Source organism: Xenia sp. Carnegie-2017, unplaced genomic scaffold (assembly GCF_021976095.1).
Source record: "Xenia sp. Carnegie-2017 unplaced genomic scaffold, XeniaSp_v1 HiC_scaffold_24, whole genome shotgun sequence".
NCBI lineage: Eukaryota > Metazoa > Cnidaria > Anthozoa > Malacalcyonacea > Xeniidae > Xenia > Xenia sp. Carnegie-2017.
In genome coordinates, this window is record NW_025813487.1 from 13,580,240 (window position 1) to 13,606,756 (window position 26,517).

Genomic DNA, 26,517 nt, shown 5'->3' on the forward strand with positions numbered 1-26,517 from the left:
ATTGGACAGCCACTCTGTTGGATATTATCAAAGTCTACTACAACAAGCAAGGATCATTTCAATTTAGGCAATTTTCACAATTTTCTTCGTAACTTAGCTATGTTAATTAGCTGTAAAGTGTTGTTGTTAAGCCTACGTTTTGATGTGAACAGGTGGAAGGAAAAGCATGTAGAAACACATAAATTTTGAAATACCGTGTTAAAGTTAGTTGTATAATAAGTCCCTTAAGTCCCTTACTAAGCAATCGCAAATTCTTTAAAGAGAAATTCGGATCATTTAATTCTTTATGTGCAGACCTCGCAGGCTCGAAGAGCGAATAAACAAGTTAATAAAAGGTTTATTGTAAAGTATTATTTAAACAGAAACGAAGCCTTTCTTTACTTTTTTGTCCTCGCTGTTTTGTAAAGTTGGCATTCTCTCCTGTTTTCTTTTTGTTTTCAAATTTTTTGCTGTTTGTTTTTCAACATTTGTTTAGATTTGTTTCTAAAATTACCTGTTATTAACCGCTGGTTTGAATTGTTATAGATCTGAGAGACTATATATGGTCATTGTCAACATTAAGTCATTAACAACATTTAACTATGTAATAACATGGTGGCCTCTTGTTATCCCAGGGACCTTTACTGACGTATTTTCTCATCAAAATATTCATTAGGGACGTTTATAGTAAATATTCCTCATCAATAATAAAACATTTCTGAAGTGAACAGGTGCACAGAAACACGTAGAAAAACATAAAATAAAACTCAACATCCGCTGCATTATAGGGCCGTATTTAACAAATCGGAAGGTTGGGTAGCATTGCATGCTTAATAGGATGTTATGAGAATTAATCATATTTACATAAGGTGTTAGAATACAAAATGAGACGGTGTCAAATAGATTATATAAATTACGAAGTTGGGAAGCAAAATATAGTGAAATTAAAAGAGTTGAATAGAACTGCCTTGGACAGATGTTAAGCCATAGTAAAGGAAACATACCAAAGGTCCACTTTGCTGAGAAACTTTCTGCTGTACATATAATTAGATAACAGACTGCCGTTAGCCAGCTCAGCACTCCTATTACTCAAAAAAAATCAATTTACTAGCTTCCAATATAGTAATCATACGCGCAATGAGATATACGTAGCACAAAAAATTCAATGGACTTGCTCTACTGTATTTTTACTATACTGTCGATAAGTGAAGACTTTTAGCTATTGACTATGAGGTTCTCATTAAGGGAGAGTTTGTATGAATCGTGAGAAGAGGAAATTCTTTCAAAATCGTCCATGTTGGGGGTATCTCCAGACATGTTTATGTTAGCAAAAATGCTCGATAACGCAAGGCGTGAGGTTTTGTTACCTTCAAATGGAGATATTCTCATGTGCTACGAAAATCCGATGTGTAAATGACGTGTGATTTGACCCACATACAATACGTACAGCTATGACACTTTAATGAACACACAACATCCAATCTCTGAGGTTTGAGAACTTTTTCCTTAAAGAGGAGAAAGAAAATATACGTTAAGAAAGGTGGAAAACAAATTTCATTAGTACATGCGGAAAAGCGGCAGCACGAAGGCGATTTATTTATGTGTGTATTTGAATGGAATGCATACCTGTGAAAAAAAGACAGAAGTAGATGGATTTTTTGTGAGCAGTAATGACGGGAGGTTTGGGGAAAAAGGTGTTGTCGAGGAAGCGACGTGTTATTTGGTCAAATACGCGGGAAAGAAAGCCTTTTTTGATGAGTAACTATCTCGTAGATTCAAGTAAAACAAAAATTTTCAAAGGCTAAACAAAAGTTTGTAAAACATTTTAAAGGTTTTAAAGATTTGTAAAAAACTTTCAAAGATTTGAAAAAGATTTTCGAAAACAAAGATTTGATGAAATATACACACGTGAGGCTAGTGAACGTTTGCGATAAACGGAACGCAGCTGCAATGCCTCGTACGTGGGTTAAGCCACACGTCCTTACAGACCAGATTTTCGAAGCATTTGGGAAAATTTTCCCTTGCAGGTAACCAAATGTCAAGCCCTGCAACGAAAACAACCGTGCACCAATTAACATAGAAAGCCTGCAAATTTGTCTTGCTATATAAATAATCTTTACTAACTGTATTAAAACAACAGATTTCTAAAGAAACAATGCAGATGATTTACAAAGCACAACCAAATATGAGGGTATGATACGTTACTGAGAGCAAAGTTCGAATACAAGCACGATATTTACAGAAGAAATTCGGTAACTTCCATACAACATAGGATGATCATAAATAGCGTTGGACGATTATCAAAAAAAATCAGCTCATGATTATTTTTTAGGAAATTATCACGATATTCAATAATATCGCGATAAATACGATAACAAAATGCACCACATTGTTTTTAAATTTTGATCAATAAAATGAGCTAAACATAATCAACAAAGTAACTAAAGTTTTATGATAGTTACTCAATATTCAATAACAGTTACCGGATGATACAAATGCAGCGGACACACAGCGCAAGCAAAGCATGCAATTTCATTGTTTAGCGCATCAATACATAAATATCAGTGATTTAGTCTAGCTGTTGTACTTTACTATATCGTATTAATTTGGTAAATTTATGTTTGAGCTACGTTTTCCGGAAATAAAAAGAATCATTTGAGTTCTATAAAGCTAAATGTAGATACAGGCAAAGCAATCTCATGATAGTCATCAAGCATGACAATAACTTCGATAAATCGATTTATCGAAATATCACCCAACCCTAATCATAAATGTGTCAAAGTGTTGGTAAACATCAAAATCCCTTTCAAACATGAATTCAATAATAAAAATTTTTATGGTCTATTTTGTAGTGGCTGCATAGTCCATTAATGAAAATAGCGCTGGGTGTTGATGCAATTGGGGCTTCAAGAGAATAATAAAGACAAGCTTACCGCTGTTTCAACGAACTGTGGCGTCTATTCTGGATCAGCTTGATGCATTGGAACGCATTAATCGCTTGGACAGTTTTGACTCGGTCGACAAGATTTGAGATAGCAATATAGGTACCACAGTGACCTGCTCCGTCACTGGATTAAGAAAATAAATATTTTGTGTTTGTTGCAAAATTCTTGTAGAGATCTTCACTTAGACCTTAAACCGCCAAATTATAACCACGAGAGCGACGAGGTTAATCACTTGCTAATATTTGAGTCACACGTGTTTTACCTGCATATAACAATGACAGGTCTATTTACATCAGCAGCTCTTTGTGAATGTTCAACTTTAGATAAAATTTCCACCATACTGTGAACATCTTTAGAAACATCATGAACCGGCCACGATATGTCATGAATCACGGACCATACGACCTTTTTTAATATCCTAAGAAACAAAAAATAAATAAATGTAACAAATCATTTACTCATAAAGACATTCTTTAGAAATCTATTGTTCTTACGGTCAGTAAACACAAAATATTTGCTGCAACTGCGTAAAACACTATTGATATTGCGCATTTAATAAATACGACGGGGTTTTTAAAAGAAGCATTTCACAATAACAAAACTAATCGTAATCTCAACGTTCACGTTTTCGTTTTAACACTATATTCCGCCTGTAATTACACTCATAAATTAGTTCCAACCAGTATTTCATTTTAATATTTATAATCTACTGATAATTGTATCACTGCATCATATTACTCTTATATAAAATTATCATGCATATACATAATATTCTTATTATACTGAAGATGCAATCATAAGATGTTGAAACACATTTATTTTAAAACAACTCGTCGTATTTATTAAATGCAAAAAAATATTTGCATAGCGAGAGTAAAGTCAGACTGACTACGCTACTGCATAAACATATACATATGAACTTTGTATGAAAGAGAAGTGTATTGATTTATTTGCAACCAATTATTTAAAGCAAAGATTTAAATATGTTTATAGAAATTTCTTTTATCCCAATGATTCTGACTTTTCTCTTATAGAAACGTATTGATTGTAGGCACGCGTTTCTGATTTTTCCTTTAAGATAATGAATATTTTATTGTTTTATTGCAGGTATGTCGAAGCCTGTAATTGAATGTTGAATCTTCTTTAATGATGAACAAATGGTGTAAAAGCACAACAAAGAAGTATCAAAAGACCAGTTGCTAAAAATACTATCTTCACACAATTATAAAAGTAACTAGTATGGAATGAAGATACTGGACTGGATTACTTTGACTTTAATTTTATATACAGCTATACAACCATTGTAATTATACAAAAAATCACTCCACACTAAGACTGGAACACATAATGACTTAAGTTTCAACATCAGATCACTTTTAAAGGACACTAATCACCAGACAAAAATATATTAAAACTTTTTACATTGATCATATCTGATAAGGCGACTCACAATTTTGATATCTGGAATTCAACTCTAAGATTCACTTCTTGAAGACATCAAATATAAAACCACAGATCATACCAAAAGCTTTTTGATCTACATATCAAATTGCCTGTGATTCTTGGTTTTCTAATTTATTCGTATAAATGTAATTTAGAGAAACTACAACGTATAATTCTAATTTAATTCGATGCCGCACCAGCAAAAAATAAAAGGAAAAATACGAATAGTACACAAATACTGGCATGGAGAATATTTTGCCGTCTGCTGAGTCTTTGTTATTCGGCTTTGTCTCAAAACATGGTGACTAATGATTGTCAATTTCAAAAGGTCAACTTAACGCCAACGAAGTACAAAGTGAAAAAAATGTAATGAAATATTTAAGAACTGACAATTAATATTGAAAAGGAATTCAATACCTTTTAAATGACAAAATTTCGTCCGTAACCACAAGACTATCCAAATTCTTACTATCCGCCATATTGCATGACATCATTGAACCAGTGAACTCAATATTTAAATAACTGGAATGTAAGCATAAGCCAAAAATTGAAACCAGTTAGGCAATTGCGCTTCATGATTTGTACATCTTGTAAAATTTTGCGTCATTGCTTCAAAGCCATGTCTTCTTTTCTGTTAATCACCAATCTAAGCCGAAGCACAACGTTAACTAGCATTTGCAGTAAAACCATTAAGGAAATTTAATTTACCCGATCATTTTGAATGTTTAAAATGAATAATATCATGACGATATAAAGCAAAAAAGGAAAGGACAATAACAGCACCATCTTATTAACACTAACAAAATCAACTCCATCCACTAAAACTCCTTGTTTCTCACGTTAGGTAAATTCATGTGATGAACGACTATATCACGAGGAAGATTATCGAAAGATTTGTGGGGTAGAAAATTTGAGTTATTATATCAGCGACTTTAACTAGCTAAATAGACACTTCGTAAGAACTACCGTAGTAATTGAGTTTTCTCATAGTGGGTTAGAACATTCTGATGATTCCAAAATACAATCCACTTTCACAATGCCAAATCGTACATCCAGTGCCTACGTATACTGAGTTGTAATTTTCCTTTCTAAAAGGTAAGTTCTTTATTACTTCTATACAAATTACAATCATTGTTAAATAATTTTAATGAACAAGCAAGCGGTTGATAAACTAACCTATAGATTAAGACATTAAAGTGAGCAGTCGCCGCAGAGTGTTTGATTTGAGCATTTGATAATTTAAATTTCAATTCAGAACTATTCTGACTTGCAACCATTCTCTTGAGATTTACCAAACAATGTTGCTCGCCTACGTCGGCTAGTGCCAACAATAACACTAATAAAATATTCATTTCTATCAAACCGCCAACATGGCTGAATTGCAAGTCAAGAATTCACTCTCATCAAATGTTGTCAGTAGATGTTAAATAACTTCAACACGCATTTTACTGCACGTTCGAGTACAAGAGTTTAGATTGATCCTAACGAACAGCCAATACGACAAGAATAAAAACCAACCCGGAGCAGCAACTGCACCAGTAAAAGCACCATCATTTCTACCGTTTATAGGATATAAATGAATGACAAAGATGAACTTAATAAACATTAAGTGAGCAGGAGGCGGACAAAAAGCAACTGAACTATAAATAACACGTGATTACTTGAAGATATCAATAGACTACTTGATATTACATGACGAGAAGAAACTGTTTTACTTGGGGTTCGTCTGCTCATATTCTTAGGAAGTGAAAGCTCATACATCATAATCGTTGGTGTGTGTTCCAACTAATAAAACTAATGAATCGGAGAAACTCGTGATAGGGTTGGCTATATTTTTCATATCTAGAGTCGAGAATCTCTGAATGATATTCTGTACTTCTGTATTTGTAACAATTTGATATTTTACTCATAATTCAAACATAATTCGAACGCAAATATAAATTTTAAACGGGTTTAATGTTGCGGAAGTTTAGTACCGACTACCTAGATCAGTCTTTTGGTGGGTGTTCCGGCCAGTGTTGAAAAACAAGGAGAGGGGTTGACAAAAAACTATAGGAGAGAAGGACGTGTTGGGAGATCATATGCATTTTTCTTGTTTTGTAAAATCTTGTCTGGTAGCTTCAAACCCATTTCTTTTTTTTCGTTGATCTCTAGTCTACAGCCAAACATAATGCTCCTAGCACTCTAGCAATCAAATTATCAGAAAATTCAATTAACTCGATAACTTTGGATGAGTTTAAAATGAACATTATAATGGGGATAATAGGCAAAAACAGGAAAGAACAAGAACAGCAACATTATACTAACACAAATATAGTTGGTAACAAAGTAAACTCCATCCACTAAAACTTCTTGTTTCTTACGTCAGGTAAATTAATGAGATGACAGTGTGTACATATTCATATATATTCCATTGACTCAAATATTGACTACATCCTTAGCCTAAAAATTGTTGTTATGTTCCAAATTGTTTTCAAATACTCTTCAGAATCATTCACTCTCGTTCACTCTTATAGTTAAAAAGGAAATAAAATTCTATGCTTAATCATATTCTTCTATAGTACGTTAAATTTCAGAAAACGTCTAATAATTTCGCGAAAAAAATTCAACTTCCCCCATTTTTGAGAACTTTTAGTAGCCGTCAAATAACTACAATACGCAGTTCACTGCACTGTAGCAGAGTTTGAATTGATCCTAACAAAAAGAATGACCAATATGACAAAAATAATGAGCAAAATTGCAGCTACAACTGCACCAGCAATGGCTCCAATTTTTCCACCGTCTACAAGATAAAATTGAATAACAAATCATAACATTACCAACAAATATTGTCTTTCAGCGATCATTTTTTAAAGCTGAGGGTGTAACCGCTCTCACACCTCATGTATTCATCCCTGTTAACTATTCATGATTTATTTATGGTATAAATTAGGTTTGGAACGCAATGAAATTAGAGAAGAGGTACACAAAATCACTAAGGCAGTTATTTGTAGGAATTAAATCGGTTGTATCATCAAACAAAATCTATATTCATCGTTAAAAATTTTCAGGCATTTTACTATACTGAAATTTGCAAAGATCTTGAATCATTGCACTTTAGACATCGATAAACTTCCTTATGCTATTGAAAGCAAACACAAACCTGAAGACTTGTGCTTTTGGCAGTTGCTGCCACTGGACTCCAGTCAGTGGAATAATAATCACCCTGAAACGAAGTGAACATTTATATTTGAATAAAATTGCAGCAATCAATGCTGATGAAAACGTAAATAAATGGTCGCACCTGATCATTTATGAAAATACGCTGAAATATTTTGTAGCTAGTGCCAGGCTTTAGCGGGCCATTATAATAATTTTCACCATTGGAACGCCGTGTTGTGGTTTCACCGTCACCAAGTGTAAAATCAGGCTTAAAGTCTCTGCGAGAGACTACAGCAGCAATATACGGCATTGGTTGTGTGGAAGATATGGCCTTAGAATAAGTCACTAAGTCTGTGTTTTAAAGTTAGAAGGCAATCGACTCTCTTCTGTGACATTTTTCATCGCGACTACATAGAAATATCTGCAAATTTAAGGCAAAACATTTTTAAAATACATGCATAACCTCTGCTTTTGTTAATGGTTAAAATATATGTTATGCATGCATCCGCAATGCCAAAGAAAAGCGACGAGTCATCAAAGCTTTCCCAGAGAGATATTTAGACTACCTCGATCCCACATGAAACCAACTGTCCTATACTTAGCCATGAATCCGAAAACTCAAAAATACTTTTAAGTTCCTTTAAGTTTTTTACAATAATTTGCTCTAGTAAAATACATAGTTACCGATATTCCACATTTGGATTTTGCAACAAATAAGTCAACGTATTTCCAATCTGCTTGGTGGACAGTTCAGGTGCCACTAAATAAATAAACTTCAATTAATTTATCATCTTAAACAAACCTGTGCATAAAGCATAGACGACTTACCTCCATTTGTAAATACCCATGTAAAATTGCTATAACATCCAGATCCCACTATTGTAGAAGCTAAAACACGAACATAATATTTTGTCCCTGGTTTCACATTATTTATGTCCAAACGCTGTTCCTCGATCATATACTTCATTGAACAGGTTTCATTCTCCAAATGTGTAATACAAACAGTGTAATTGACTATCTTTCCATTTGTTTTCTTCTTGTCTGGTGGATCCCACGTAACTGATAACGATGAACTGCTTAAGGCGACAATTTGAACATTTAAAGGTGGACCTTCGGGAACTAAACAAAAATAGAAACATTTGTTTTAAAGATTTATATAAAATAGTAAATACACTTTAGAAAGAAGTCCTAACAAGTGTACACTGTCATTGTTAACTTAAATATAACACAGTATTAAAAAAACATGATTGAAATAAATATCGACCAGAAAAGATTTGAGCTTTCAAAAGTCGTCTATGGCAATAACACCATCAATGCAACAGCCGATATGTATACACAAAAACTGATATGAACTCACCATCTTCAGCAGTTCTAAAAGTAGCTGTAGTTGATCTACCAAAGCCTTCAGAATTGCCAGCGGTTACATTAACTTTATACGTTGCGTAAGGAACAAGATTCGTAATGTTTTACGGTTTTTTGTCAGTTACCTCCAGAGTTTTATCAAAAACAATCATAGTATCCTTCAGCAAAATCAATAGATATCTTGTAAGAGGATTCGAGATATTTGTACCAAGTTTTACACCAGTTTTTTTGGGATGTTTCCACGATATCTCGAGGTACGTCGATGCAGATTTGGTTGCAATGAGATCTGTTGGTTTGTCTGGGAGTAAGTCTGCACGATAAAAGAAAAATCTACAAATTGAACCATTTGTAGCCCCTAAGTGAAATAAGTGTTCTGCTTTTTCTGCAATAACACGTGTTAAACTTAACTGCATGTTGAAAAGGCTTGTTTCAATACGTTTATTTCATTAGAGAAAGAAACTAACACTTCAACCTTCGTGGAAAATTGGTTCTGTTTTGTCAACTAACTCATGTTTAATTAATACTCAGAGAAAAAAACTTTATATATTGAAAAATTAAGTGCTTACAGTGCAAAGTAAACCTGGTATATTTTTTCTACTTCTTACCTCCACCACAAATTTCAATTCGTAAACACGGTGCACCAACAAATTTCAATGGAAAGATTCGCAAAGCTTTGGATTTAAGGCCACCAGAAAACTTTTCTATAGCCGCATCATTGTAACCATTTTTGTTTCCTAGATAAATCTGGAATAAAACAAAAAAATTGATTTTCGTGTATTTGCAGAGCAAGGTTAGAGAAAAGAAAGGTTTGTTTAACGCTGTCCAGAGGAGAGTAGTTTATGCATTGTCTATGTATCTCTTCAAATCATGCACATAGCTACAATTTAAACTTTATAATCAAATGCAAGAGTCCTTCGTAGTGCAGGAGTAACCAAGACAATCAACACAGTGACGTAGCTAGCCCACAAATTTGGTCGTGCTATATGTAAATTTCTCAGAGCTCACTAACTGTAAAACAATAGATCTCTAAAGAAATGAATAATGATAATGATCTGAAATTTACATAGAACCAGCAATTTTGCGTGCCGGCTACACCACTGAATCAACATCTGCACACAAGTTTGTATATAAATAGCAATTTAAAAGTTTACTTAGTTTATAACTTCATTCCTTTTTAAATTTCCCTTTAAATTTATAATATACAAATTCGATAAGTCTACTGTTACCTTCTGGGATTTTTCAGATTTCCAGTTCACACCATCAATGTTTGTCTGCAAGTGATATTTAGTTACAAAGCTTGAACTTGAACTGTCTCCAAAGATAGTGATAACGTTAACTGTATAAAGACTCGGAAAATTCAGTTGAAGATAATGACTGCCATTAGCAGCAGGAGCACACCATGAACTACCACTGGATATTCTTGCTTTAGCAGCACTACGACTCTTTGGGAAGGCAGTAAACCAAGAATCTGGGAATTTTTCTGCGTTTTTAATAGAGGATTATCACAAACATGACCTTAAATAGAAAAGGATTTGGTTGAAATGCATTATAACATTAGAACTGGTTTGATTTGATAGAGAGCAATGGTGCACTCTCATATTGTTCTCCATTCACGTAAAATTGGAAAAATTAAAACTGTTTTCTTAAGAAAGAAAAAGAGCACAAGATATATTGGAGGAATACGACTGATTTTGCATGCTTTTATTAAATAAGGTTAAATTCCAGTTGGAATCAAGCCAGCTATGACAAGAAACCGTAAGTATCTTGTCAAATAACAACAATACCGTAGCGATTTAAATTCCATTAAAGAGTGAACGTCAATCGTATTGCAGAGGAATGACAATTGGACATTTTTTGAAGCACGAAATGAAGTAGCAAGAGTAAAATTAATTTAATCCTCAGTATTCGCAGCAATCCTGTTTTAATTATTTATTATTTAAGAGTAGCAATCGTTTATATTTTGTGATGCTATATTTCTTTTGTTATGTAAAAGAAGAATTGTGAAATTCTCCAAGTCAGCGTAAAATACAGTGACACTACGATGTCAGATGTAAGTCTTGATGATAGAGGTAAGTCATGATGCTTAACAATAGACAGATGTAAGTTGAGAACACAAAAGTAACACATTCATTCCTTAAATTCTTCGCTAAAAATCTTTTTCTAACGTCATACAAATGTGTCCTACAATACGTTAATACATTCAAAAAATTGAATGAGAATGCTTACATGTAACGTACGAGTATTGAGAGCAATCATTATTTTGAATGATAGCACATTGAGATAAATCGTTCACTCGAGCATCACATTTGACATTTCCAGGTATAAACGATTGATTCCTCAAAGATGATAATGACATTGAGCCTTCCACAGATACTGCGGTAGGATAACCAAGTTGTTTACAGATAATCGTCTTTATTTCGTGCAAAAGACTGTTGTTGCATATGGTGAAGTTTCTATACTTGGTAATAACATTCACGACACCTTCGTCCGGAAGATTCGACTTAGACAGGCGTACATCAATAACTACACAAATCAAAATTATTTTTTCCTTTAATTATGATCATAACGCTTATCTTAAAGTGAAATCTGTGTTTTTAGAAGTGGTTTTATGAACATAAATATGACAAATCTCGTCCATGAATAAAATATATACATGGAGTTTGAATATCAGAAGAACACAGAAGGTGACATTAACTTAAAAAAAATTTTAGTTTGAAAGCACTTGACCAGAAATGTTTTCCACATTCTGATGGACACAGTATCTTATAGATTTACACTTTAAGTTGGTAAGCACTGTTTTGATTTTATTCTTTAAGTTGACAATGAACTACAGGCAAATAAGTTGAACTGAGAACTTTTCTCTTGTGTTGTAAACACGAATCACAACAAAATGTGTCTAAGTGATTATGTGAATCATTAATGAAACCAGAACAAATACCGTTTTTTATAGGTGAGCGCTGCGTTTAGCTTCCCAATTCATAGGAATTGTAATGAATCTATCTTTGTATATATATACAGTATATGTAAAAATTCTGTAGTGTGAAGTCATGAAAATATGAATACAAATGCAATTGTAAATGTCACTTTTGGCCTACATAGAATGGCCAAAAGATTTTAAAAGAAATAGATTTGATAAATCAAATTGACTGGAAGAAGATATGTTTCCATGAACAAAGTTTGCATTAACAAACTAAAAACACAAAATTCACCAAACCATTAAACTTATGAAAATATTTAGGACACAAGTTTAAATGTCACATTATAAAAAGACACTAAATTATACAATACGAGATAAAACTGCATAAACAAACCACGCCTGGTGAAGACACCCGACGAAAATTCAAATTTGTGTCAACTTTTCTAAATTGATAACGTACATAGTATAAAATGAGCACCATACCATTGCGCATTAAGGTCAAAACTTGTCCCGAAGCTCTTTAATAATAAGCAAAATATAATCTGCCCATATAATACTTACGATTGCAAATTTTTCTGTATGGCATACTTGTGTAGTTACATTGATATTCAAAGTAAAGATATTTCTCCAAACCAGGACAAATATTTGAAGGGAAATGATTATCATCAACAGTTACATTACATTTTCTTTCACCATCACAGTAATTTTTAAGGTCACATGTTACATCGACACTACAATTGTAATCAAGAAATGAGCTACAAATGCTTCCTTTTCTCAATCCACGATATTCTGCAACTTTTATCACCATATATTGATTATTAGAACAACTAACGTCCGATATATTTTTTCCATCACATGTTACTGAGCCTATTAAAGACACACAAAAAATAAGTAAATTCATATCTATACAAACTTATTTGTAAATTCCTGTAAAATAAAAGTTGATTTGATAAAAATGAAGTGTGTGATGGCAGTGACTTCACTGGCGCCATTCCTATATCTGCGGCCTTGCAGTGGCTTTTAATTAGAGTTTAAGTACATATACGCTGACTGGATGAATATTTTTACTTGCCGAAATTGAATCGCTGATCTTCTTCATTTTTACAACTGACAAGTTGCAAGTGGGGCTGTGCTACTATACATTTATTAAAGCGTGAATAAAATAGACCACCCCAATTTGTTTGGGTTATGGCATTGATGGATCCACATTCTCCATTAATATTTCCATCAGATAACACCACAAAACTTCGGTATCCCACAAGACACCTTGTTTTATTCGACCTATTGATGGAGCCAGATTGTAAAAATTTAAAATAAGCTGTCTCCTCAAAACAATTCTTGGTATACAGGTAGAAAAAGGGAAAAAAACTCCCAACACACTTTCCTGACTGAACATGTTTGATGAAAAATCCATTCGTATCTGAAAAAGGACAATGATACATGATAAAATAGATTGAAAATACCACACTCTACAAAATATATATATAAAAATAATATGACTTTATGAAAAATAATTTAGCATACTGAATTCTATCAATATAGGAAAAAACACTCCAAAAAAAGGTCATCTTGAAATTCAACCTTTCTAAAGAATTAAATAAACCAATTGCTGTTGAGGGTCATTTTGAAAATAATGGCGTATGAAACAATTTAAGGCATCCAGCATGGAGCATTGAACTAAAATACATGGAACGCTACCTGTAATACAAAACCCTAATAATTTTTTAAAGCCGTGATTTTACCCCAGACACGCAAGACTTTTCCCCAGACACGAGTGTGTAGTCAATCAATTTTTACTCCGCGAGAGGAACTCGAAACACTAAACGCGCGTGTCTTGGGTAAAATCTCGCGTGTGTAGCGTAAAATATGGTTCAATTATATGCTTGATGTAGCGTTCCATGTATTTTAGTTCAATGGCATGGAGACTGAAAAATTTTACAAACAAGTTGAAAAGTGTAAAAAATCAATTAATAAAAATTTCACGGCGCACGGTCTGTTACGATGGAAAAGGGAGAGTTATGGTTTGTTTACGCAATTGAAATATTTGAAATATTTTAAGATTGTTTGCTGAACCTGATTTTTCATCTGTATAAACTCCCATGACTTTCGTTTTGATGAAAAGGAAGTTTATCTAAACACTTATACAAATTTGTGCCCAGAAAAAGTTGATGATTTAGGTTAGTATTATTCAAACTTGAAGACAAGGAATATATAATTCAATGTAAAACTGAATTGTGAACTCTGTAAGCTGTACACTCTTTTGGTGGAGTTCATTTAAGTTGTGCTGTGAAATAGTGCTCTTGATAATAAGAATACCAGAGTTGCACAATTTAAAATTCCAAACAATTTAAATAAATATCATGCCAGGGCTTATACAAAATCGTGAGGCTTTTTTACGGGTTTATAAAGGTTTATACATGCAGAGGAGAGATGCATACAAATATGTACAGGGATATTATACAGAGGGTTAATATACAACGAAATTTATTTCTACTGAAGTGATATAAGAACATTCTCCCGTTAAAAATATTTAACAATTTTTGGATTAAGTTGAGCATGATATAAAAGAATATTCAGACCGAGGTCAATTGGATATCTACCGAAGCAAATCTGAGGGGGATAGCGCTGACTGCAGTCTGATTGAAAAATTTTGCGGTTCGCTTTCGTCTATTTCCTGTAAATACGCGATGAAAACTCTCTGGACAAACAGTTTAACACTTTCGGTGTTTTTCGTCTATATTCCCGATAATTTGAGCAGAGTAAAACACTTGAAAGTCTTGATGAAGATTCTACCAAAATATTTCTTGTATATACAGTTGTCTCATAAAGAAAATTCGTCACCTACAGGTAATTTTCAATGTTTTTCTAGGTGATAGTGTATTGACAATTATTTGAAGGCTTTTAGACAATCACAATCGAGATTGCATCACCGTTGTATTATAATAATAAAGCTTAACTAGCACAAATCAATATATGAACATCTTAACCCTAACCCTCACACCCATTAACAAACAACCAAAATCTTCCAACGTGATCGTTAATGATTAAAATCAATAAACCAGAAAATAACCAAGACACGCTCTTGAATTGAGCTTTTACTCTTTTACAGGTTTACATTATAATATATGTATGACGAATTAAACATGCTTGGCTGTTCCGGGGTGTATTCTATTAGCTTTGCAACTGCAAAGAAATTCACTTAAGAGTATACCTACATGATGAATTAAATATAGGTCAAAGTGTCGTATGGATTTGAGCAAAGTTGAATATGAAGCATTATAATCACATTGGTGTACTATAAATTAAACTGACACAGGAGAAACTAATATGAACTGCCCTTGCACGTACCTGGTCGTTTTAGGTTCATGTTCATGAGAACATAACAAGTGTGACTTTTTCCACCGTATAAAACATACTTGTAAGGGTTTTCGTATTTTCCAAAGCTAGTATAACGTGTAGAATAAGAACGTTCTATTATTTCAATTATGTACTTATGTGAACACGTGAAGTAGTCTGGTTCTTTCCATTTTTCGAATAATGCTTTTATTAAAGGAGGATAATGACCATAATCGTCGTGTGACAAAACAGTAAAGTTTAAAATAATCGGGCTGCATCCACATGTCCCTAACAAAAAATTAAGTTATCTTTAACTGGTTGTCCAGAGAAAAAGAACAAGTAGAAAGTGACACTCATTTGGCCACAAAATGTTACATACTATTCACATTGAATCGAAAGTCTTCGTTAAACCCAAATAGACAATAACTATACAGACTTTATCATATAATTGCTTAAATTACTATTTTTGACTCTACTGTCATATTACTTTGCTTTTGTAACTAGACAGAGGAACAATGAACGAGATACTATTCTGCGTCAATGCTGTGAAGCTAGTGTATCCAAATTAGTAGAGTATATTAACATGTACTTTACGGGTTTAAACCATTTACTTTAGGTACCTTACTTTATTGCACTTTCTAAGAACACGGTTTTAATTACTGTTATTTAAATTAAACAGTACCTCAGTAATATAGGTGTTGTGATTGTTTGCCAAGTACATGGCCAGTTGATGCTCTGTACTTACTGTAAACTGAACTGTTGTTTACTTTACCTTCAAGAGGACATATCTCACTAAACATTTTAAATCGCTCCAAAAGATATTTCTTCTCCTCAACACAACAACGTGTACGAGTTTGTTGTGTACGATTTTGTCTACGAGTAAAGCATTTCGAATCGATTTCAATTTTGTCCGCCACAAATTTCTTCCACTCTTCCTCACAAAACTCAAGTTCTTCATTCCAACCCATTTTCATTGTGAATCCTTGACCAAATAACAGCCACAATAACCACCATATCATTAAACTCATCATTGCATAGATCCAAGGATATACAGTAAAGCTCTAAATTATAATTGATTGTTGGATGTAGGTACGTTATCACAGAAGACTTTAAATTTATATTTAGATCGACAATGACTACGTCACAATTACATCTCTGATGCAAGCAGATCACGATGAAAACGTATTTTTGAGCAATATGTGAGCATTATCTAAAAAATTCATTTCAGCAAAATTGTGTAGCGAGAATAACTGTTCAGAAATAGATCGAGTTAGTCTCATATGGCTGCATGATGGCTCTCTTATTGGTAGCCACTGTAGCTATTATATAGGTACGTGGTTATAATTTTCTTAAAATAATGAAACTTGTTTAACTTTAAATTTATGCTTTATTCTTCTTACTCTGTTCAATATAAATTTCAACTTTTTGTGTTTCAAGAGATATGTTGAACGATGAAAAAATGCCTTTTTGTGGATAGCGCTAAGGAAGTGAAGAAAGCGAGATCAAATTAAAATCAAAGCAAATCATTTATTTTAGATACAATAGATTAAAAACCCAAGACGATGTTAAAATTCTTTCTCTGAATATGAAAATAACAATTGTGCATGCAGAGCTTCCCATTAGCTATTTCATTTCAATTTCCTGTTATGTCATGATACATGTAAAAAACCTATGAAATCATAGAGCTTTTTTTCTATTGGGGAGGAAGAGCTTACAAAATAAACCAACGTCGATATTAAGGGCAGCTGAGTAGTTTTGGGTTTCAGCGTTATCTTGAGATTGCTCAAATTCTTTTATAAAAATCTACAGAAATATCACAGAAAGTCTTGAAAATAGTTTGCAGCTTTTTACATTTTTCCAAGCTTTTCGTTACTCCTTTGTTTGCAGTTATTTGTGGAGTACTAACTGCCAATGAATACTCCATAAGAATTGAAAATCTCAAGCGGATTTCTTTTTAATTTTTCGCAGGTTCCGCTGAAGAACGAATATATTTACAGAACAGTGGAATAGGGTTTGCTTTCGATGTAGTTGAGAGATTTGAGCGAAAAATATGATAATACATAAATATACGAATCAAAATATTAATGTGAAACCTGTCCTCATTGTGGTAAATGAAAAAATCTCTCCATTTACTATAAGAATCAAATCATTTGGGGGGCGGAAGTTGTGCGGTGTTTGTATTAACACTTATTTGCCAAACTAAGTCAAAGAAAAATTTTGCAGTATTAAATGTTAACAAAGCATCGAAGATAAAGAATCTTCCGTTTTACTATCAACTACATCACATCTTACCTTTGTTCTTTTATTAATTGAAAAGCGGACACAATAAGGCGACTGAAGCAATAAACCTTAAACGAACAGAGAAAAATTAAGATACATACAAGTCAGACGAACAACAGAGTTGTGGCTTTCGCAACTTTTTACTTGCAACTGCTGGCCAAGGCTGTTTCCTCGAGTGTGCAGTGCCGTATTGAATATATACAAACACTCATGCCATCTGCCCCAGTTATTCAACATTTTATAGAATTTGTTTTGCGTCAAATCCTATACATTACGAATCAACAATAATACTTTAAATGTTTGGAAATTTGGATGTTGTTGTTGGTTGACGAAGCAATGTTATAGAAGATAAAGTTATTGATATTTTAGAGAATTACCCTTTGTTTATAGCTACAAAGCAACGAAGCACAAATAATGCATCTAATGTGGGCAAACACGGCAAAAGAGGTTAATGACTTCAGGTGGCCTATGACGAAAAATTATATTGTTACAATAAAAAACGTATTTTAAGTTTTTGACTATCAACTTTACCAACAGTAAATTCAATTTTGCTGACAGTTATTAGCAAAATGTTATGCCCTAAATACAACAAATTGTGTCGGACCGAACTATACAGTAAAATTTACATAGTAATACCAGCTGTACCTTTATTGCCTACTGGTGTTTGTTTCAACGATGGACACATTACGACAGCGGCGCAAATACAGTGAAAAATGACAAGGAAAACAATGCTTCAAGGAATAATGACTTCTTTATTAAATAATGTTCAAGCGATTGGGTTTAGCATAAAGAATCAAAAACAAAATAATTTCGATATAAATTTTAACTTGGTAGCTATATGACAAACTTTTAGTTCTTGCGTTGGACGGCCACTTTCTGGATATTATATCAAACTAAAATAAAACTAGATATGATGATTTTAATTTAGGCAATTTTTTCAATTTTTTTCGTAATATATCTTTGTTGATTAGTTCTTAAGTGTTGTCCTTAAGTTTGCGTTCTGATGTGAAGAGGTGCACCGAAAACATGTAGAAACAGATAAATTTCGAAGTATCACATTAAAATTAGCTGTATTATAAGGCTTTTACTAATTGGGAAGTCTTTAAAGAGAAATATCGGATCATTTAATTCTTTATGAGCAGATTGCAGGCTCGAAGAGCGAATAAACAAGTTAATAAAAGGTTTATTATAAAGGATTATTTTAACTGAAACGAAGCCTTTCTTTACTTTTTTCTCCTCGCTGTTTTGTAAAAGTTGGCATTCTCTCCTGTTTTATTTTTGTTTTCAAAATTTTTGCTGTTTGTTTTTCGAAATTTTTTACATTTTTTTGTAAAATTACCTGTAATGAAACGCCGATATGAATAGTTATTAATCAGAGACTGTGTATGGTCATTGTCCACATTAAGTCATTAAGAGCAGAGGTAAAAACATGATTGCCTCGGGATCTTTTGTTATCACATAGACGTTTGCAGACGTATTTGCCTAATGCTCTTGAGTAGTATAGAGACTACCGGTTCTGGCGCAACCCCGGTCTGGGAGGCTGCGTACATAAGTCTGAGCGCCCCAGCCCTAGTTCGTTTACACAGTATGAAAAAACTGTGTATACATAGGTGCGACAAAAAATCGCAACGGTTCTGGCGCACTTCACACCTTGAGACCTAGTCTACACAAATCTAAGCACATAGTAAGCACATATATCGGCATAAAAATCACAAGACAGCGAATGTCAAACCCAGAACAACGGCAGGAGCCAAAGACGGCCGGCCAACCCCCCGCGCCTGTGCGGCCGGCCGTCGGGGTCTATTAGTTCTGATGTGATAGTTAGTTAGTACTCGTCGAGAGAGTTCCCCTCGAGGACCCAGTCCAACATGCGGAGGTGGGCATCTACTCGCTCCCTCGCAAGCACAACTTGCCGTTGCAGTTCCTCGGGAGCAGCCCGGAGGAAGCGGTGAGGCCACCCCCTAGATCTCATGAGCTCTTTAACTAGCTTTTCTCGGTGCCCAGGCGACTCGACATGCTTACATAGCCATTCCACATCCCTGCCGCTGTCGTTACACAAGTGGCAAACGAATTTTATAGCTTTGCCAGCCAACCACGCACGATTATGCCGCCGACCATTGAAATGCTCGGCTAAATTCATGACGCTCATAGCGCCAGTTTGACATGCCAAACACTCCATACCACCGACACTATTTCATACACACCGTTTTATTCAACTACTGGTTTTCCCTCGCGAACAAAACAGATGTTCACCGCAGTGATTTATTATGATCACAGCTTAGATCTGTAGCCCCTAGCGTGGGTGAGGTGATAAAAACTGTCAAACCAAGATGATGCAACACTGTCAATCGCGCACAAAGTTTATGTCTAGCGTGAATAGCCATCCGCCACTTGACGGTGGATTTTTTTCAGAGCGTCCATTCGCTCAAGCTGAATGCCCTCCTCACGCCCGCTCGCACGTGCAGCGCCCAACTTTGCTTTTAGCTCTCGCGTCTGTTCGCGGAGAGCTCTCTTTGTCTGGCTTCTAATTTCGTCTTTCAACGAAGCGAAGCGCTCTGCTTCGTCCAAAACGAGCTGGTACTCTCTTTCGCTGCAGTTGCCATCTCGAAGCGCTCGGCTCGTGATCAGCGAGATTGTTCGGAGCACGGTCTCAGCGGACGTCAGAATGCGATCGTGTTTTTCAGCTTTCTTCTCCAATCTGCGGCTCAACCCGACCAGCGAAAGTCTATTTATGCCCGTGGGCCTCTTCGATGGCCGGAAGTTTTACATGTCGACCCTGGCTCGGAGTTCCGCGGGGCTGTGCAAAAAAGCGTGTGAAAAAAATGGTGTCACGATTCGACGAGGTAAGGTCGGGGTTCATAGAGATCAGGGGATGGTAGAAAGATTTAACCGAACATTGGCGGAGCGATTGTTCGGTTACCAGTATCATCGCGAGCTGGCTGAGCCCGGAACTCGGAACAAAGAATGGGTATCACGATTACCTGAGGAGGCTAAAGCGCTCAATAATGAAACTACTCGTTTGACGGGTGAAAAGCCCTCCCTTGTGATTCGGAAGAAGGGCGTTAAGGCGAAATCCGCTGCGCCAGCGCTTCGTCCAGTTGGTTTCAATGAGCAACGCTTGCCATCGGATGTTTTGGTGCGGTATTTGTATGCGCCTGGCGAACTCGAGGGTGGCGAACGGCGTAGGGCGACCGATCCTATCTGGATGGTGACCTCCCATCAGGTCGAGCGGGCTGTGGTTGTGGCTGGAAGCCCGTATTGTATTATTTGTTTGATGGGCCCAAGCGCGCGTTTGTGCGCGAGGAGCTCTTAGTGATGCCCTTTGGGACCGAAACACCGCCGGCTTAGACGATGGGGTCCTGTCACGCATTTTATGAAAACTCCTTTCACTACCAGGAGTTTAGCCGTGGAGCAGCTCTTCTACTGTAATAATCACAGCATAATTACGCATTTATTATTTATTCGCCTGCAGACCGGCTTCCTTATGCCCGTATGCTAGGGTAGAGATCCCATCGGCCGCGATCCAGCGCTTTGTGTCCAGCGGGCTCAACGATGTCTTGTTGACGTTGTCGCCGAAGATCTGATGCCCGCGACTGCGCAGCATATCCATACCGTGGCGGAAGCGCTTTGCTTCGAAGAGTGCCTCTTTGTACTGGGCATGACTGATATGCTTTTTCACGACGGCCTTTTTAATACCTTTGGCTTTGCGCTCCTCCAGACCATCGGCTTTCAGGATAGAGTACATCTTGGGCCTGAGCTCCACAAACTCAGCGATAGGCGCCCCAGCGCACTAGTCCTTCATTTTCCCCAGCACCTTCTTGTTGGCTGTGCTGAACAGTGGATGGTCTTTGGGATAGTTGCTGGTGTCGCACTGACCGGCGTTGCGTCTCATGTCGGCGTACACGTCCTCAGTCTGGATCTCCAGCACAAGGCTGTCGGTGTCGGTGTAGAGGAGCTCTGCTGACGACCTGTACAGCACCTTGAGATGGTTGTAGTACCAGTCAAACATCAGATGCTTCAAGAGGTCGAGAACGCTCATGCCCACGAAGAACAGCCGGTTGAGCAGCAGACTGCTTTTATTCATGTGAACGGCAGCGAGGTCTCCCGCATCACCAAAGATGAGATGCTGATTGAAAGGCTGGTAGTGGGCAATGTCAAGCCAGAGTGTTTTGACACGATCCACTACCCACCCAGACCCTTCGCGAGTGAACTTTTCCAATCTCTCCAGGATTGTTGGGAAGGCTTCATGTAGGGCTTGCGGAATCTCATGCGCCTGTAGCAGCGTGATCTGCTTTGTCCGGAACACTGGTGCTTGAAGCACTTCAGTACCATTTGCTTCATCCTTCCGAAGCTCAACCTCTACAGCCAACTGGAACTTAACTCCTCGTAGAGCTAATAGCTCCTCGACGAGTTTGCGTTTGATGTAGGGCTGGGCGTTTTTGAGGAAAGCCATCAAATCGCGTTCGGAGGGGTGTCCCTTCGGCACCTGCATTTTCCAGGCTCTCAGATGATAGCTGATAATATACTTCTTGACCTCATAATGCTCTTGACCTCAAGACAACCACTTTGTTGGATATTATCAAAGTACAATTCAACGAGCAAGAATCATTTTAATTTAGTCATTTTTACAGTTTTCTTCGTAAATTAGCTATGTTAATTAGCTGTAAAGTGTTGTTCTTAAGTCTACGTTCTGATGTGAACAGGTGGAAGGAAAAGCATGTAGAAACACATAAATTTCAAAAACCATATTAAAGTTAGTTGTATAATAACTCCTTACTAAGCAATCGCGAATTTTAAAAGAGAAATATCGGATTAGATATTTTATGTACAGACCGCGCAGGCTGGAGAGCGAGTAAGCAAAGTTAAGAAAAGGTTTATTATAAAGCATTATTTAAACTGAGACAAAGCTTTCTTATTTAAACTTTATTGTCCTCGCTGTTTTGTAAAAGTTGGCATTCTCTCCTGTTTTCTTTTTGTTTTCAAATTTTTTGCTGTTTGTTTTTCGAAATTTGTTTAGATTTGTTTGTAAAATTACCTGTTATGAACCGCTGGTTTGAATTGTTATAGATCTGAGGGACTGTATATGGTCATTGTCAACATTAAGTCATTAACAGCATTTAACTATGTAATAATATGGTGGCTTCTTGCTATCACAGGAACGTTTACTGACGTATTTCCTCATCAAAATATTCATTAGGAACGTTTAGACTAAATATTCCTCATCAGTACATTCAATAGGGACGTTTAGACTAAATATTCCTCATCAGTACATTCAATAGGGACGTTTAGACTAAATATTCCTCATCAGTACATTCAATAGGACGTTTAGACTAAATATTCCTCATCAGTACATTCAATAGGGACTTTTAGTCTAAATATTCCTCATCAGTACATTCAATAGGGACGTTTAGACTAATTATTCCTCTTCAGTACATTCAATAGGGACGTTTAGACTAAATACCCTCATCAACAATAAAACAATACGCCTATTCCTGGATTGTAAACAATTTCCACGGAATTATGAGAAAAATTGACCCACCTTATCGACCTGTGCAAACAATGGCTTTTATAAAATATTTTTTTGTATTTGACCACCAACATGGCGGCCGTGACGTAAACATGCAGCCCATGCACCTTTTATTGTTTTCAAATTTTGATTTCGTCATGTAAAATTTGCTTAAGATTCATCTTCATTTTATCCACGGCTTAATCATTGCGAATTCTTCTCTATGAAAACGTTTAATAGTTGATTTCTTTAGCCTTTAAAACCACAATACTTTGAGGGCAAGCCGGTATCATGTAAACTGCAAAACTCGGTCAAAGAAAAAATTTGCTCTATATTAAATGCTAACAAAGCAACGAGGATAAACAAACATTCCTTTTACCATCAACTGTAGCCAACGAAATTTATTACATCTTACCTTTTGTTCTTTTATTGTCTTTACGTCTTTGTTTGAAAAACGCACACAATAAGGCAACTGCAGAAATACGTCTTAAACAAACAGAGAAAATGAAGATTCGTACAAGTATGGTAAACAATAGAGTTTGTGGTTTTTGCAAAGTTTTACTTGTAAGTGCTGGCCAAAGCTGTTTCCTTAAGTGTGGAGTAGCGTGTATTGAGAATATATAAACATGCACTTATGCCGACTGCCACAATTATTTAACATTTTATTGAATTTTCTTTTGCCTCAAATCCTACCCTTTACGAATCAACAATAATACTTTAAATGTGTTAGAAAATTTGGAAACAAAGAAAAATTAAGATACATACATTGGTTGACGAAGCAATGTTATAGAAGATAAGTTTTTGATATTTTACCTCTGTTTAGACAAAGCGCCGAAGCAAAATTAATGCATCTAAACTGGGTGAACACGGCAAAACAGGTTAATGACTTCAAGTGCTAATGACATAAAATGATATTGTTTCCATAGCGTATTTTAAGTTCTTAAATATCAACTTTGGCAACAGTAAATTTAATTTTTGCTAACATTCATTGGTAAAAAATTGTAACCCCAAATACACCAATTTGTGTCGAACCAAACTATACAGTAAAATTTACAACATCAAACCAGCTTCTTTTTATTGCTTACAAGTGTCTGTTCAAACCAGTGACACAATAAGACAGCTGCACAAATATAAAGAAAAAATAGCAAAAAAATAATGCATGCAAGAATAATGACCTATGAATGAAGAATGTTTAAGTGATTGGGTTCAGCGGTAAATAATTAAAAATAATAATTTAACATTTCAATATTTATTTTAATTTGGTATATGACAAACTTCTAGTCCATGCATTGGACAGCTACTTTGTTGGATATTATCAAAATATACTACAACGAGCAAGAATCATTTTAATTTAGTCATTTTTACAGTTTTCTTCGTAACTTAGCTATGTTAATTAGCTGTAAAGTGTTGTTCTTAAGTCTACGTTCTGATGTGAACAGGTGGAAGGAAAAGCATGTAGAAACACATAAATTTCGAAAAACCATATTAAAGTTAGTTGTATAATAACTCCCTTACTAAGCAATCGCGAATTCTTAAAAGAGAAATATCGGATTAGATATTTCTTTATGTACAGACCGCGCAGGCTGGAGAGCGAGTAAGCAAAGTTAAGAAAAGGTTTATTATAAACCATTATTTAAACTGAGATAAAGCTTTCTTATTTAAACTTTATTGTCCTCGCTGTTTTGTAAAAGTTGGCATTCACTTCTGTTTTCTTTTTGTTTTCAAAACTCTTGTTATTTCCTTTAAGAAATTTGTTTCCATTTATTTGTAAAACTACATGTTATAAACCGCTGGTTTGAATTGTTATAGATCTGAGAGACTGTATATGGTCATTGTCAACATTAAGTCATTAACAACATTTAACTATGTAATAACATGGTGGCCTCTTGCTATCACAGGGACGTTTACTGACGTATTTACTCATCAAAATATTCATTAGGAACGTTTAGACTAAATATTCCTCATCAGTACATTCAATAGGTACGTTTAGACTAAATATTCCTCATCAGTACATTCAATAGGGACGTTTAGACTAAATATTCCTCATCAGTACATTCAATAGGTACGTTTAGACTAAATATTCCTCATCAGTACATTCAATAGGGACGTTTAGACTAAATATTCCTCATCAGTACATTCAATAGGGACGTTTAGACTAAATACCCTCATCAACAATAAAACAATTCGCCTATTCCTGGATTGCAAACAATTTCCACGGAATTATGAAAAAAATTGACCCGCCCTTATCGGCCTGTGCAAACAATGGCTTTGATAAAACATTTTTTTGTATTTGACCACCAACATGGCGGCCGTGACGTAAACATGCAGCCCATGCACTTTTATTGTTTTCAAATTTTGATTTCGTCATGTAAAATTTGCTTAAGCTTCATCTTCATTTTATCCACGGCTTAATCATTGCGAATTCTTCTCTATGAAAACGTTTAATAGTTGATGTCTTCAGCCTTTGAAACCACAATCCTTCGAGGGCAAGCCGGCATTATGTAAACTGCAAAACTCGGTCAAAGAAAAAATTTGCTGTATATGAAATGCTAACAAAGCAACGAGGATAAACAAACATTCGTTTTACCATCAACTGTAGCCAACGAAATTTATTACATCTTACCTTTTGTTCTTTTATTGTCTTTACGTCTTTGTTTGAAAAACGCACACAATAAGGCAACTGCAGAAATACGTCTTAAACAAACAGAGAAAATGAAGATTCGTACAAGTATGGTAAACAATAGAGTTGTGGTTTTTGCAAAGTTTTACTTGTAAGTGCAGGCCAAAGCTGTTTCCTTAAGTGTGGAGTAGCGTGTATTGAGAATATATAAACATGCACTTATGCCGACTGCCACAATTATTTAACATTTTATTGAATTTTCTTTTGCCTCAAATCCTACCCTTTACGAATCAACAATAATACTTTAAATGTGTTAGAAAATTTGGAAACAAAGAAAAATTAAGATACATACATTGGTTGACGAAGCAATGTTATAGAAGATAAGTTTTTGATATTTTACCTCTGTTTAGACAAAGCGCCGAAGCAAAATTAATGCATCTAAACTGGGTGAACACGGCAAAACAGGTTAATGACTTCAAGTGCTAATGACATAAAATGATATTGTTTCCATAGCGTATTTTAAGTTCTTAAATATCAACTTTGGCAACAGTAAATTTAATTTTTGCTAACATTCATTGGTAAAAAATTGTAACCCCAAATACACCAATTTCTGTCGAACCAAACTATACAGTAAAATTTACAACATCAAACCAGCTTTTTTTTATTGCTTACAAGTGTCTGTTCAAACCAGTGACACAATAAGACAGCTGCACAAATACAAAGAAAAAATAGCAAAAAAATAATGCATGCAAGAATAATGACCTATGAATGAAGAATGTTTAAGTGATTGGGTTCAGCGGTAAAGAATTAAGAACAACAATTTAACATTTCAATATTTATTTTAATTTGGTATATGACAAACTTCTAGTCTATGCATTGGACAGCTACTTTGTTGGATATTATCAAAATATACTACAACGAGCAAGAATCATTTTAATTTAGTCATTTTTACAGTTTTCTTCGTAAATTAGCTTTGTTAATTAGCTGT

General features: G+C 35.0%; 1 protein-coding gene across 6 annotated transcripts in view; it reads right to left on the bottom strand.

Moving 5' to 3' along the window:
• The window catches only part of LOC124451845, a 40,105-nt gene that overhangs the window by 7,095 nt on the left and 6,493 nt on the right, over nt 1-26,517 (bottom strand). For 2 of the 6 annotated variants that reach the window (XM_047002442.1, XM_047002443.1), the window contains exons 5-13: nt 25,533-25,603; nt 23,723-23,804; nt 23,325-23,395; nt 17,416-17,471; nt 16,524-16,602; nt 15,896-16,184; nt 15,136-15,411; nt 12,860-13,207; nt 12,163-12,654 (exon numbers count right to left, since the gene is read on the bottom strand). The exons of 1 other annotated variant lie outside the window; for it this stretch is intronic. In XM_047002442.1, the coding sequence (XP_046858398.1) occupies nt 12,308-12,654; nt 12,860-13,207; nt 15,136-15,411; nt 15,896-16,184; nt 16,524-16,602; nt 17,416-17,471; nt 23,325-23,395; nt 23,723-23,804; nt 25,533-25,603 (1,619 nt within the window). In that variant the 3' untranslated portion in view covers nt 12,163-12,307. Of the gene's footprint in view, nt 1-735; nt 1,014-7,864; nt 7,930-8,192; nt 8,269-8,336; nt 8,628-8,865; nt 9,181-9,475; nt 9,615-10,096; nt 10,386-12,162; nt 12,655-12,859; nt 13,208-15,135; nt 15,412-15,895; nt 16,185-16,523; nt 16,603-17,415; nt 17,472-23,324; nt 23,396-23,722; nt 23,805-25,532; nt 25,604-26,517 lie in introns of those variants that run through there. 3 more of the 6 variants (XM_047002444.1, XR_006950698.1, XR_006950699.1) reach the window with 3 other exon arrangements.